Consider the following 14717-nt stretch of genomic DNA (forward strand, 5'->3'; position numbering starts at 1 on the left):
GTAATCCTTTATGAATCTATCTTTATCCTCCACTGATTTTATCTTTATCTTTTCCCCTTTGAGGCTAAAAGATAGGCCTTGAGGAAATTCCCACCTGAAAACAATGTTGTTACTCTTCAGCAAGGCGACCAAATCTCCGTAGTTGGCTCTAAGCTCCAAAAGATATTTTGGGATGTCTTTAAAAATTTCCACTTTTGATTGATGTATTCTCAGGGCCTTCTCAAAATGCAGACCCAAAATTCTGTCTCTCTCCTCTTTTGTCCTAAAGGTAATCAGGCAGTCTCTCACTTTATTCTTCCTCCCTCCTCTTCCTAGCTTGAAAGCACTCACAATCTTAAATTCCTCTTTTTCCAAATCCAAATTCCAAAAGTCTGCAAATTCCTTCATAAGAAAGTCACTTAGTTTATCCTGTTGAAGTTCAGGCACGGCCCTTATTCTCAGGTTGGTTTGTTTCTCTTTCAACTCAATCATAGACAACTCAATCATAGACAACGTTAACCTATGGTCCACCAGCTGTCTATTTATCGGTGGTATCTCTTGTCTTACCTCTTGTCTTGTGGCCTCAGCAATCTCTTTGGCTTCCTCCGCTGTTTTTCGTGTTGTGGCCGATTCCTGCAATACTTTCTGTATTGTTTCAGTATTAGTAGTAACTTTTTGGCCCAAAGTATTAATGCTTGCAGTATTCTGGTCGATTTTACATGAAGCATCCACCACTTTTTTGTTTGTTTGTTTCAGCTACTTCCAAAGTTAAATTTTTCAAAGACTCCTGGACATTGTCCAAAGTTTCCTGAATTCTAACCAAACCTGCTGCCAAAACTTCTTCAGTTGACATACCTTTTGCTTTAGTTTGTGGTGGAGCTCCCCCTGATGGGCCAGATGCCAGATGCTGATGCTCTTCTTTTTTCAAAAGATTTGCCCGACCTTGCTGTTTTTTCCTGAGGCTCCAACTTTTCTGCCATAACACAACACTAGATAACTTCAAGGTCAGACCACAGCTGTATGAGTCCAACAATAGAAAACAGTTCAACAGTAGAAAACAGTGGAAAATTCCTCTAACTCAGTTCAATAATAACAGTTGCCAGCCTCCACTAGGGGGACACAGTATCAATTCTCTTGTTGCCTCAGTTAAAATGTCTTACTCCTTCCTCTGTGCCCCCTTTCTTCTATAATATTAACAGTATCAATATTCCCTTTAGTCCCGGGTGGTTTCTATCCAAATCAGAAACATAGTATCCCTTCTTGCAATGTTAGCTGTCAAGTAAGCTGTCAAAAGCGCTTTCCACTCACGGCAAAAGAAAAGCTCCCCAGCAGTCCGTTCCCGGATTCCTTTAACGGAATGCCCTTAAGCATGGAGGGGCAGGTGATGGCCACACCTCCCCTCCCCCACACAAGGTCAAACAATGCCTAACCACAACCCTAACAAAGTTGTGACGATTGCTACGAGGTAGGCAAAAACCAAGTGTCCAGTGCCAATTTGCCAAGTGGTAAAATTCCTACCAGGCCCCTCGGACAACCAAGGCGACCAACCAAAGTCCAATAGCCTAACCTGCAAAATAGGGAGGGAGGGCGTGTGATTGAGGAAGCGAGCCAAAGAGGAAGTTCTCTGGGGGTTGGCTGGCCGAGCTCTGACGTGGCCGGGATCCCATAGGTAACGGGGGACAGAGTCCCCCGCCCCTGGTGGGGAGTGGGTGGCCACGTGGTCCACCGCAACTCCTCCCCACTGGGAAGTGGAGCGGATTTCCCAAGACATATCCTGTATTTGCATGTTACCCCAACACATTCCTCCAATGTTAACCATGTATAACCCTCCTCTTTTCTGATGGGGTGGTGATGTTTAGCGAACTGTCTGCTGGGATAAGATAGGAACTTTTAAAAGTCCTTGTCACCCCGTTCTCGGGGTTCAATTCCTCTCTGAACCTGTTGCACGATAAACTTTGGTCTCCGCTATTTGCTCCGCTTGGTGGCTGGACTCCTTCTTTGTTCCGCAGGGACCCACGGGTTCTGAGCAGCCTCCCACCTGGATTTTTCCGTAAGAACAGAAACTCGACTAACCCTCTTGAGAGAAGAAAGGTGGCTTTTGCTCCCACTGCAATGTTGTCATCTAAATAAGCACATCTTCCTACAAGTGAATAGTAGCCACCTATCTGGGGGGAAATAAAGTGGTATGCTGAGAGACATGGTTACGGCGGAGAGCAAATCTGTGTTCCACAGAACTCAATGAAAGCCATCCAATGGTTTTGCAGTTGCTTTCCATGGACATTTTGCAACCAAGCACAGAATTCCTTGAACCTCGGAAACACTTCTGATTTCTGCTTGAGCATGAACGCATGAATGTACCTGGAAAAAGCATCAGTCAATACCATGAAGTACTTTGCTCCACCTAGAGAGGTTGCAAGTGGACCAACAAGGTCTGCGTGGACAATCTGGTAGGCTTTAGATGCCCACCTGCCAGAAACCTTGCCCCATTGAACTGTGTGTCATCATGATGGCCTTGGCCGGTTGTGAGTTGTGAAGGCCGCTTCCTGCAAGGCCCTTTCCACCTGGCCTGGGGGGCAGGGCCCAGACACCAGCTCTACTAAAGAGGCTCCTGGTGAGACCAGAGGGACATCGCTCGGCCTGACAAGAAACCCAAACTATTGGATTCTTTTGCCCCATCTTTTTGTGCCTGCTAAACAGCCGTGTCATGCTTATGATAATATTTTGTTCTCTTGGGAATTCTGCTGTTTTAAATGTGCATTTTATATTTGACTTTACTTAGCAATGTTTTTTTTTGGGGGGGGGGTGCTTAAGTTTTTTTGTTGTTTTTTTTTGTTAATTTTGTGTTAAATATGTATTCTGTAGTTGACTTCCTTTGTAATGTTTTATTTTGAAATCTTTAATATTTCAGTTTTTGGTTAACTATGTTGCTTTAACTGTATACTCTATATTTGACATTCTTCAGATTGTTTTATTTATGTTTTAATATGCTGTAAACTGCTTTGAGATTTTTCTTGAAAATATAAAGTGGTATAGAAATGAAATAAATAAATAAATAATAATAATAATAATAATAACAATAATGTTCATTGAAATGTTGTGTCCAAAGACTGCAGCCGATGGAGAGATCACCCCTCCCTCAATTTTCTATCAGATTATTTAGATTTGGTAAATAATTCTTATTGCTATTCTTATTGTATTGATTATTATAATTGATTTATGTAGTTCTGATGGTTTAGCTGCCTTGAGCATGAGAATAGAAAGGCAGGATACAAACCTAATCTAATAAAGAGCCCTCCTCCTCCGCCGCCGCCTGAGCCTGGGGCAGGACCGTAGCCTGAGAGAGAGAGGGTTGCACAGTTCCCCGATTCTTTTGGAGGAATTCCACACCACACATTTAAAGCTCTTACACCACTTGAAAGAGTCCAGGCTTTCCCTCAAGAATCCTGGGAACTGTAGTTTGCCAAGGGTGCTGAGAGATGTTAGATCTGTAGCAAACAGAGGTTCCCAGGATGTGTTGGGTGAATCTGTGACTCTTAGTGCAATGCTTCTTGAAATGTGTGGTTGTGACCATTGTCCTCATAACAGCACTGGGGTTCGGATTGCAGTGTGTGTGTGTGTGTGTGTGTGTGTGTTGCAGAATGGTTTAATTAGCTCATTCTCCTCCTAGCACATCGTCTTCATTCAACTCTGGCTGTTGAATGAATGCTTTCTTATGATCATTCTTATGTTTAAGTGGGCTTTGGCCTCCTTCCAGACAGCAGCTTGAAAGGGAAGCAGAGGAAAGCTCAAATGATGACAGAAGGCAGGGGCATCCAACAACCCAGAGTTTTGGTTTGGATGTGACACTTTTAGAATTCCCCAAGCCATCCCGAAGCCCCCATTTCTCTCTGGTCCATCTGAGTATCTCCTTTCCACCTATGCCTCCCCTCCCCCCCCCCAATATTCACAATTAAGAAATCAGAAAACAACCCCCACCTCTCTTTCGACAGAACTAGATGGGATGATCAGGCATAGCAACTCCTGCAGAGAGGATAAAACCAAAATGTCTCCAAGGGACACATTTATCAAACAAGATATCTGCCCATAGCTCCGTCAGTAGAGTGTGAGACTCTTCATTGCAGGGTCGTGGGTTGGATCCCCACGTTGGGCAAAATATCCCTGCATTGCAGGGGGGTGGACTAGATGACTCTTGTGGTCCCTTCCAACTCTACAATTCCATGATATCCTGTGAGGAGTAGGCTGAAGTGAAGGCACAAGACAGGCGTTGATCATCATGTGAGCTGCGCACAGGTGGGCTGAAGCAACAATTGAAAAGCAATAAAAAAGTAATATTGCATAGGAAAGAATTCTAAAACAACAGCAATGATCACAATTAGCAACAACACACAATGAAACAGCAAGCAAAAATTGCCACTCTATCATCGCTGAGCCTTGAAACTTGTGTCTTAGCCCCATAATCGAAACTGACATCAAGTCTTATGTCATCTGGAAGAGAATGAAGGAGAAGAGCTGTTCGACAGTGGAATTTGCTGCCAAGGAGTGTGGTGGAATCTCCTTCTTTGGAGGTCTTTAAGCAGAGGCTTGACAACCATATGTCAGGAGTGCTCTGATGGTGTTTCCTGCTTGGCAGGGGGTTGGACTCGATGACCCTTGTGGTCTCTTCCAACTCTATGATTCTATGATTCTATGATTCTAAGAGAGATTAATTTCTGCCACGTTTACTGATTCACCAAACTGACCTGGTCCCCATTCCACCCTATTTACAAGGAGGCTTTATGGATCCTGTCTTTGGTGGCAATGACTCCTTCCAAGCCTGCAGTTTGGCCATCTTTGTGCTGTGGCAGGATTTCACAGCCACATGACCCAGGAGGTCTGCATCAAGCAAGGATGCTGCAGCTACTGAGTGGGCTCTCCTTAGTCTGGAAAGTGCGTCCCATGTCCCCAGGCTGTGGGTGTTACCTTCTTTGGGGCAGAAGTGAGCCAGCTCCAGAGGGACGAGCGCATGCTGTAGAGAAAAGAAAAGACCGTACTGGATCAGATGACTGATCTGATCCTAAAGCCTCCCCAAATAATGGGTGCAAGAGAACATGGAAGCAGACCCAAGCCAGGGAAGACTTGCTTCCATCATGGGCCTGGCCCCAAGGTGGAAGTGTAAGATCCAGGAAGAGGGCAGGAAATGTCTCCAGCCTTGTCCGGCATCCCAGGGACACACATTGTGTTGTGCGCCTGATACCAGACTGTGATTCCTCCTGTGGGAATCTTTTCACAAGCCACTCTGGGAGCCTCTTGGGGCTGTGAAGGTGCCAAAGGTGAGAGACTTACCTTCAGGCAACTGAGCCTTCTTGCACAGGACATCAGCCAGCTAATGCCACTGGCTGCCAGTTGCCTCTCCGCTGCAATCACACTTGTTGTGTAACCTCTCAGTTCCTGTGGGAGGAAAGGGGACCTCAGGATCAGGAGGCTGGTCTGGGGGAAAGAGGCAGACCACTGTGAAGCCCTTTACACTCTCAGAGAGAGATCCGTTTCTGTTCTAAAATGGCAATGTCCTCCAGCCCCAAATTGTAGCTCTGCATCCAAGGCCCTCCTTTGGCTGTCTGGGCAAGTGGGCCTTTGCTGGCTCGTCCATGTGGCCAGCTTGCCTTACAAGAGGGGAAGGGCCCAAGAGGTGCACTGCTAGGTGGCGGCTTCTCCATGAAAGCTTTCTAGGTCAAACAGCCACTGAGGCCATCAAGATACTTACATTCATCAGCAAGTTCAGGGTCTTAGTGCTTGGGGCCTCCCAGAGGAGGCCTCCCAGCATCAGAGTATAACGTTCCTCTAGCTCCTGCAGGCAATGGCAATGAGGGAGAGGATGCGCCAAGCAGGGGAAAGAGAGATCAGATGTTGAGCAATGGGAGCAATGCTTAAAGCGTGTGAAGAAGAAACAACAACGAGAGAAGTCAAATTTCAAGGCTAACAACTAACCTGCTTGTCGGGCTCAGTTTTGACCTTAATGACCGCCGCAAAGGCTGCATGCACAATCAGGCTGTGGAGCTTCAGTGGCAATTTGGGCTTCATGAGGCTGGAGAGAAGGAGGGAAACCTTTTTAGACTCTGTCTCATATTGCGGGGGGGGGGGGGGGCGGCGGGAAGCATCAAATACATGTCATTCTCTTTTTTTTAAAAAAAAATATTTATTGGGAATTTAGAGTTACAAGAGAAAAGAAAGAGAGAAAAACAAGAAAAGCGAAAAAGCAGAATTAACAATACAGATCAATAAAAAAAGAATAAAAAAGACAATACTATACACCAACATCAAAAACAAAAACAAAAATAAAAATAAAAAAATTAAAAACAAATCCAATAATTCCATATTCTTATCTTCGTTAACTTATTTCCTTGACCTCCTCACACCTCCCTCTTTTGTATTCTAATTATTAATTATCTCAGCAAATCCTTTCCATCTTTCACTATATTCTGTCCCTTAATTATCTTAATTTATTTTAACCTTATCTCACCCTAAAAAGAAAAAACCTTAGCATTAAAAAAAATATTTGTACATAACTCCTTATAACATTTCTACTAAAGCCTAATAGTTTCATCCCAAGATTTTCCTAACGGTCATTAATTTTACAATACTTCTCTAAATAATTTTTAAAAAAATAAAAAAATTCTGCCAAACTTCATCCACCGTCTCTTCATCCTGGTCCCGAGCTCTGCCAGTCCTTTCTGTCTGTTCCATCTAGTCCATCAACCAGGTGATCTTATGTCCGAGGCTCTTAACTCATTTCCATGTCCCTTCTGGAGATCTTCTTCATAATTGCACCTCCACTTTACTTTGTCTTCTGTTGGTCTTATTCTTAATTTCCTTCCTTTGTCTCTGAGGGGTAGATCTCGGGGAAGCAACCTAAGAGTAACTTTACCCCTTCTCGACCGGTCAGCCCGTTCTCCATGATTAACACTAAAGTCCAGAAAATATTCCAGAGCATACTTCAATGCCCCTCCAAAATTGAGGGCCTCGACCACTCCAATCTCCTCCTGGCCCAAAACCATATCAAATACATGTCATTCTCTTGAAATTCTAGTGAATGCATGTGTTAGCTTAAACCACTTTTGACAATCAAGCAGTGTACAGATTTTACAGGGTAAAAATGAATAAAGGTAAAATTAAAATAAACACACAAGGGCAATGTTTATGTGGCAATCTACCTGGCACTTGGTTGCAAGCCTCTAGGTCTTTGTTAATCCCACCCCTAAAAGCTGAGCCATTTCGCAGTCATCTCTAGACAATATAGCTTCTATTTTCTCTCTCACATCTCCACTCATCCTGTAAATAGTTGCTGCATGAATAAAGCTTTTTGAACGCAAGAAACCCAAGAAATTGTAAGCAATTCTTCCAATCGAATTCACTGCAGTGGCAAGGTCTGGTAACACCTTTCCACATTCTGCTCCCCTTCCCCCCGCCAGCTCCTCGTCAAGCTCAAAAAACCCGGTATACCTCAGTTGGTAAAGGGCTTCCAGTGCCGTAGCAAGGACCAATTCAGGCTGCGTAAAGCACGCAATCCGTCCCATGAGATCCTGATAGAGAACAGAGGGCGGAGGGGGAAAACGTCAGTTCCCTACGGACATCAGGTGGATTCCTCCAACCCCAAACTCAGTGCAGGAATTGGCAATGTCAATTGGGGTTGGAGGAATCCACCTTCTCTTGGCCAGACCCCGCCAGGCCTTCCTTCTGCCCAGCATCCCCCCAATCCCATCCCCAGCTCTCCTGCCCCCCTCACCCCTGGATACCTCATGCAACCTCTCACTCACCGCAATTGCCTTGACGGCCATCTTCTTGGAGTACCTCAACCTGTCCTTTTCTCTCTGGTGGGCCTCCGAGCAAGTGGCCAGCACGCAGCAGAGCAACATCTCATCCTTCTCCAGTTGCTGAAATGGCAAGAGTCAGGCTGTCAGTTCATGGCAGGAGGGCTTCTCTGCATCTGAGACCGCCAAAATGGGGGTACAAACAGCACTGGTGGATGGGGGGGTGGGAGGTGAGGGATTTCGTATGTACTGTGCTGTTTTCTCAAATACTAACCACAGGCGATGCCCAGACCCTGCCAGTCTCTGAACCATCTGCAACAAGAGAAGAAGGAAAGGACATGGGGGCAGGTTAGTTCATTTCTACTTCTTTTCCACAGTTGAGTATTAGAGCATTAAGGCCACCCCTCCATACGCTCCAAAATGAAAAGGAAGCATTTGCTCACGTGGGCCCACAGCAACCCTGGACTTCTTGGGGACTTTGCGGGTCCTCTTCTTCTTGCGGGCTGCCATGTCCCTCAGTCGCCTGAACCTAGAAGAGAAGGGCAGACCTTGTTGTTGTTATACCGCCCTTTACCCACAGGTCTCAGTTACAACCAGTGCTTTTTTTCTGGGGGGATGCAGGGGTACGCACACCCCGAAACATTTTGTGAATCTTTGCACTTTTGTCCATTTACTGTACTGCATTTATTTTCCCCGATTTGAACTATAAAATGGTGATTTTCTTGAGTCAAAATGAGAGTACCCCAAACATTTTTTTAATAGAAAAAAAGCACTGGTTCCAACATAAAAATCGCAATATAGAAACACAAAATGCATAATAAAGGTGAAAAGCAACCCAGTAAAGCCCCCTCCCCAACACATTTCAAAACCTGAGACAGAAGCCTACAACCAAAATGGGGTGTGTGTGTGTAAGAGAAGGCAGGGAGTCTTTGCAGCATAGCCATAACACAAATACAGGTAGCCTAACAGTTGCAGGCAGAGCCGTGTCATTTCACACACTACTTCAGCTGCGGGACATCGTATCAACAAGGAAAGGAGCATTTGGTGTTGTTGCATCTCCTCGGGTATTTGTTGATTTGTTGCCACGAGGGGTTGTAGTTGTGGAGGTATAGTTTGATGAGGTTTCTGGTTATTTGTACCCTAGGTGCCCACTCACACACAAAAACAAATCTCCCAGCAGCCAACCAAAGACCACCAACCACACCCTAGGTCACCCGCCAACCTCTCTCACCACCAAGGAAATGCAACAAACGAATAGTAAGTGAACCCACACAAGTGATACTGACACAAAACCCCACACATACGGGGAAACTCGGAAAATTAGAATATCGTGGAAAAGTTCATTTATTTCAGTAATTCAAGTTAAAAGGTGAAACTTCTACTTCTCAGAGGTCAATCTCTATTCTCTATTTGCAATCCTTGTTTTGCTGATTTCATTTCATATTCTAATTTTCTGAGATTGTTAATTTGGGGTTTTCATCAGCTGTGCGCCATAATATCACAATCATAACAAATAAAGGCTTGACATATCTCGCTTTGCATGTCATGAGTCTATCTCATATATTAGTTATATGAATTACTTATAAGTTGAATTACTTGAATAAATGAACTTTTCCACGATATTCTAATTTCCCGCGTTTCCCCTGTACACTAAGTAGAAGGGAAGCATTGCCACCCGACCCCCCTCCCCCTCTCCCCCCTCTGTTCTTCCTAACCCAACACTGCATGCAACACTAATGTCTCACAACAAATGAAACTGATCTGTAGTGTTACGGTAAAATCTGGGCCCGAGGTTGCTCTGCCACCCAGCTCGTCGTACTAAGTCCACGGGTCCCTGCGGAGGAAAAATGAGCTCAGCCGGAGACTGGAGCAAGCTGCAGAGGATCCCAGTTTATTGCGCCACAAGGTTCAAGGCGAGATTGAACTCCGAGAAAGGGGTGACATGAAGTTTTAAAACTTCCCTCCATGTCCCATGATACAGTGCAAAATACATCATAGTGACATCACGAATACATTAAGGAGAGGTTGGGTTACATAGATCACGTCATGAATACATTAAGAAGAGGTTGGGTTACACGGGATTAACATATGGAGGAGGGAGGGGGGAATATGCAGAGCCGGAGATATGCGTAGATAAGTACATCCTGAGTACCGGTGATGAGAAGACAATGGTCCATGTATGCATAGTCTGCCACCTGGCATTGCCCGGAGGAAAGGCTTGGCAGAGTGATTTGACCGGATTAGGGCCTTCCTGAGTATGTGACCCCTCACTCGGGGGATTATGGAGGCAGGGAAGGTGTCATGGAGTCCTGAAGAGACTGAGCTGATTGAGACCAAGAGCAAGGAAATCGGAGTCATGGTTGATTTTATATGAATTTCTGAAGATTGTAGTCCTTTTCTAGTCCATTTTATATTGGTAATTGAAATCGGAAACAAAATAGATACATTGTAACAGGATTTGACACTTTTATGAGTTCACGGGTTTCGGTTCCATTGTTCTCCCAGCTGGGAGCCGTCAGCAGCTTGTCAAGAGGTTAAATGAGGCGTGCAGGGCTAGCTGAGCTAGCTCTGCAAGGACGAATGCATGGTTCTGATTGGATAGAACGCAGCCATTGAATGCAATGGGGATTTTAGTTCCGTACGGTCTACCAAGGATCCAGATAGGGCGAGGGAAGACATAGGAATTTTGGGCTTATTTCGCCCTTAATAGCGGATCGGTATAGGAAAGGACACTTTATTTATGGGGTTTGGGTTAGAGTGTGGTGCTTAGGTAACAGTGTGGGGCCAAAAGGGTCCTCGTGGGGTTGGGCTCCCTTGAGGTCATTGCCTCAGACCCTCCGGTATCCGGTGGGAGGGTGGAGGAAGACATGCCCCCCCCCCCTTTCCGTATCAGTAGAAAACACAACTGGACAAAAGAGACAAGGCACGTTTTTTTTGTAAACTAAGAAATCTTTAATCATTTGTTTATTTATTTATTATTTAAAACACCAACAAGGAAAGGAGCAGGAAGGAGTTATCCAAGATGATCGTGGCCTTGGAGAGAAAGCAGATGGAGGGAGAGCTTTGAATCAACTCATTTGAGAATGCTGGTGGGAACTTCTTCACATCATGTTTAATCCATTGCTGAAATTTGCAGGCAGCCGATGCTACAAGGACAAGTAGCCTGTAGGGCTGGGGAGCAGATTACACCAATTGTTGGAGGAGAACAACAGCATCTCTTACTATCACTCAGCATAGCAATATAGAGCTTCCAGGAACAGAGGCACTCTACCTCTGAAGCCCACAGTAGAGGAGAAGCAGCAGGAGTGGGCTACTGCTTGTGAGTTCGGACTAGATGGGCTTTCCCTCTGATCCAGTAAAGCCACTTCCGCCTACAAAGGAGGTGGAGTTGCGGGCGACTGAGGGAATCCCCGGCCGTGTCAGCCCCTGGACAGCCAATCCCTGGCTCAGGGAGTGCGACCAGCCCTATTTATCGCCGCCTGAGCGGTGACGGGGGGGGGGGTTGCGAGTTGATGTGCATCAGCAGGACTCCACCTACTGGTGGTCAAATACCACTCATCACCTGTAACCAATAAAGTTGTGGCCATATTTAGCCCATTAACCTGAAATAATTGTGTCATGTGTCTTTATTTACACTTTGGGGGGGGGGGGGGGAACTCGCCACGCAATAGGGCTCTTTTTGTTTTTTTATGCACCCACAGACCCCAAACGGCTCTCCACAGGAACACAGTGGTGCATCTCATGTATGTGTGTGTGTGGGGGGGGGATTCCAACACTCCCCCCACCCCCAGCCCCAGCAAAGGAAAGATAAGGGAAGCATTTCCAGCATTTAAAAGAGCCCTCAGCACAATGCTTTTAGGACAGCAGCCCTGCCTGGAGAGCGAAGGGGGCTGCTAGGAAGGTCGTCAAAGCATCAAGGCATAGATGAGTCGAAGAATGCAATGAAAACCCTCTTAGAGTCAGAGTGAATGACAGGAAGACTGACAGAACCCCCTGCCTGCAAGTAATGAAATACATTTCTGAAAGTTATTTATGGATGCACAAGGTCACCACATCTTTGCTTCAGGTGAATGGAAAGGAACATTTCCCCAGGCGGCACACCACTGTCCCCGAATCTCGTCCGCTGCTTGGTCATTTCACAGATTGTGTGTCTTAGTAAGATTTTGTACATTTCAGAAAGCTTTCCCTTGCCTACAAATGAAGTGCATGATTTTTCAAAAACTTATTGATGCCCCGTGCTTTTACTTCTGGTGTGGTAAAAAATTGCAGAATCTGGCTATCATTTAAAGCAGTGTAAGATGCTGGTTTACATTTCCCCTCACATTTGGTGGCTAGGTAGGGATATGCAGTTTTGTGTTTTGTTTTTTGAAGAGTTCCTAAGGAGTCCTGCTGCTTCCGAGTTTTATTTTGGGGGTTGTTCTTGTTGTTTTTGTTTACAAAAAGGTAATTCAGTTGTAACCTTTTTCTAGGTACAATTCTGTACATTCTGGTACTACCTGTTCACTCATGGTCCCTCCAAATCCCTTTGTTTCTTTCAGCAATGTGTCCTTGTGAAAGGCGAAAGATTTATACGATCTGAGGTGAAACCATGAGACAGGTTTGGCAGTGGTTAAGAAAGTGAAGTACCTGGGGATTAACATGACAGCTAAAAATGGGAATTTATTTAAAGACAACTATGATAAATGTTGGACGGAGGTGAAGAAAGATTTAGAAACTTGGTCAAATTTGAAGCTTTCACTGTTAGGCCGTATTGCTGTGATAAAAATGAATGTATTGCCTAGAATGTTGTTTTTATTTCAGACATTGCAAATTATTGACAAAATGGACTGTTTCAAGAAGTGGCAGAAAGATATTTCTAGATTTGTCTGGCAGGGCAAAAAGCCAAGAATAAAATTTAAAATACTAACTGATGCAAAAGAAAGAGGAGGCTTTGCCCTGCCAGACCTAAAACTCTACTATGAATCAGCAGCTTTCTGCTGGTTGAAAGAATGGCTGCTTCTTGAAAACACAGACATTTTGGATTTAGAAGGATTCAACAATGTCTTTGGTTGGCATGCATATCTATGGTATGAAAAGGTTAAAGTGCACAGAATGTTTAAAAACCATATTGTCAGGAAAGCATTGTTTAATGTCTGGACAAGGTATAAAGACCTACTTCAAAACAAAACCCCAAGGTGGTTGTCACCAATGGAAGCAAAAGCTCTAAAAAAGCTCAATATGGAGGCCAAATGGCCAAAATATTGGGAAATTTTGGAACAGGAGGGAGACAAACTAAAATTGCAGAGTTTTGAAAAATTAAAAAGCAAAGTGCGAGACTGGCTTCAATATTACCAGATAATGGAGGCATATAAATTGGATAGAAAAATTGGCTTCCAGGTGGAAAAATCAAAATTGGAAACAGAACTGTTAGAACCCAAAACTAAGATCTTGTCAAGAATGTATAACTTGCTGTTGAAATGGAATACTCAGGATGAAACAGTAAAATCTGCTATGATTAAATGGGCACAGGATGTTGGATATAACATAATGATGGCTGACTGGGAACAGTTATGGACCACTGGTATGAAATTCATGGCATGTAATGCCTTAAGAGAGAATATTATGAAAATGATATACAGGTGGTACATGACACCAGTCAAGCTAGCAAAAATCTACCACTTGCCCGACAATAAATGCTGGAAATGTAAAGAAATTGAAGGTACTTTTTTTCACCTTTGGTGGACGTGCCCAAGGATTAAGACCTTCTGGGAAATGATTTATAATGAAATGAAAAAGGTGTTTAAATACACCTTCCAGAAAAAACCAGAGGCCTTTCTCCTGGGCATGGTCGGCCAATTGGTGTTAAAGAAGGATAGAACCTCCTTTATGTATGCCACAACAGCAGCAAGAACACTCATCGCGCAGTATTGGAAGACACAAGAACTACCCACTCTGGAAGAATGGCAGATGAAAGTGATGGATTACATGGAATTGGCAAAAATGACTGGCAGAATCAGAGATCAGGGAGAAGAGACGGTGGAAGAAGATTGGAAGAAATTTAAAGACTATTTACAGAAATACTATAAGATTAATGAATGTTAGAATGACATCGGATGGAGGTTAAAAGCTTGTTAGCAACAAAGTGGTGAAGGAGTATGGAAAATTTGAGGGTTAAAAGGGGTAAAATTAAAAGGTTCAACATATTGTTGGGTGTAGTGAAGGGTTAACCTTCTGTGCCTCGGCTCTGAAGGGGAGGGCTTACCAGGAACGTAAGCCAGGATGTGACGTGAGCAGCTTGGAATGCTGTCTGTGTTCAGTGTGGGAATCGAAAGCAGTTTGTTAACTGCGCAGCTCCGGAGAAGGGAGCAGAGAAAATGCAGTTGCATTCAGATGGGTTCTGATCTGTGTAAATATGTGTTTTTGGAGCAATAAAGAGACTTTAGAAACAGAAGCTGACGCTTTGGAAGTTCTTCCCTTATCACATGCATGCTGTGCAATTCTGCTGATGATTTTACGACCTGCAGAGACCCGCGCAGAGGGAGTGTGCCGGACGCCATAAAGCCATAAATCTATCCGAAGAGATTTATTGGAAAGAGGTCGATTCAATAACACAACAGGTTATGGACTTAACGTGAAGCGTGTGAAAAAGGGCTTTGAAGCAGCTGTGTGCTGAACGTCAGTTTGATCGATTGCCGAGGCTTCAGAGGCAGATCGCAGTGAGTCAGACGGAGCTGAGAGAGAGGTACGGAAAAATGCCCAGTTTGGTGTTCTGAGTGAGTACAGCCAACAGAAGGGATGAGAAGGGAGGAAATGGCTCTGAGGAACAAACATGGCTTTGAGCTTCTGCCATGTCAGAGACTTAGTAGCAGCAATTGGCTGCAGTGGAGTTTCCAAGCCGAGCTGTGGCTGGTGGGACAAAACTTGTGGGGTGCAATTCAGCAACCACAGAAGGCAGCTGGGGAAACAGAAGCTGAA

General features: G+C 44.6%; 2 protein-coding genes across 2 annotated transcripts in view; both read right to left on the reverse strand.

The window, feature by feature from the left end:
* LOC310668769 (inositol polyphosphate 5-phosphatase OCRL-like) overlaps window positions 1–14717 on the reverse strand; it is a gene marked incomplete at both ends in the record, with an annotated part of 229188 nt that overhangs the window by 190221 nt on the left and 24250 nt on the right.
* LOC310668770 (uncharacterized protein) lies at window positions 4456–7826 on the reverse strand (the record flags this gene model as incomplete). The annotated part of the gene is made up of 6 exons (XM_083422101.1): window positions 7770–7826; window positions 7456–7535; window positions 5944–6040; window positions 5720–5803; window positions 5302–5406; window positions 4456–4464 (listed from the first exon to the last, which is right to left on the reverse strand). The coding sequence occupies exons 1-6, from the start codon at window positions 7788–7790 to the stop codon at window positions 4456–4458; spliced, it is 396 nt and encodes a 131-aa protein (XP_083278227.1). The 5' UTR covers window positions 7791–7826.

This window comes from Podarcis tiliguerta (assembly GCF_965153285.1).
Source record: "Podarcis tiliguerta genome assembly, chromosome: W".
Lineage (NCBI taxonomy): Eukaryota > Metazoa > Chordata > Lepidosauria > Squamata > Lacertidae > Podarcis > Podarcis tiliguerta.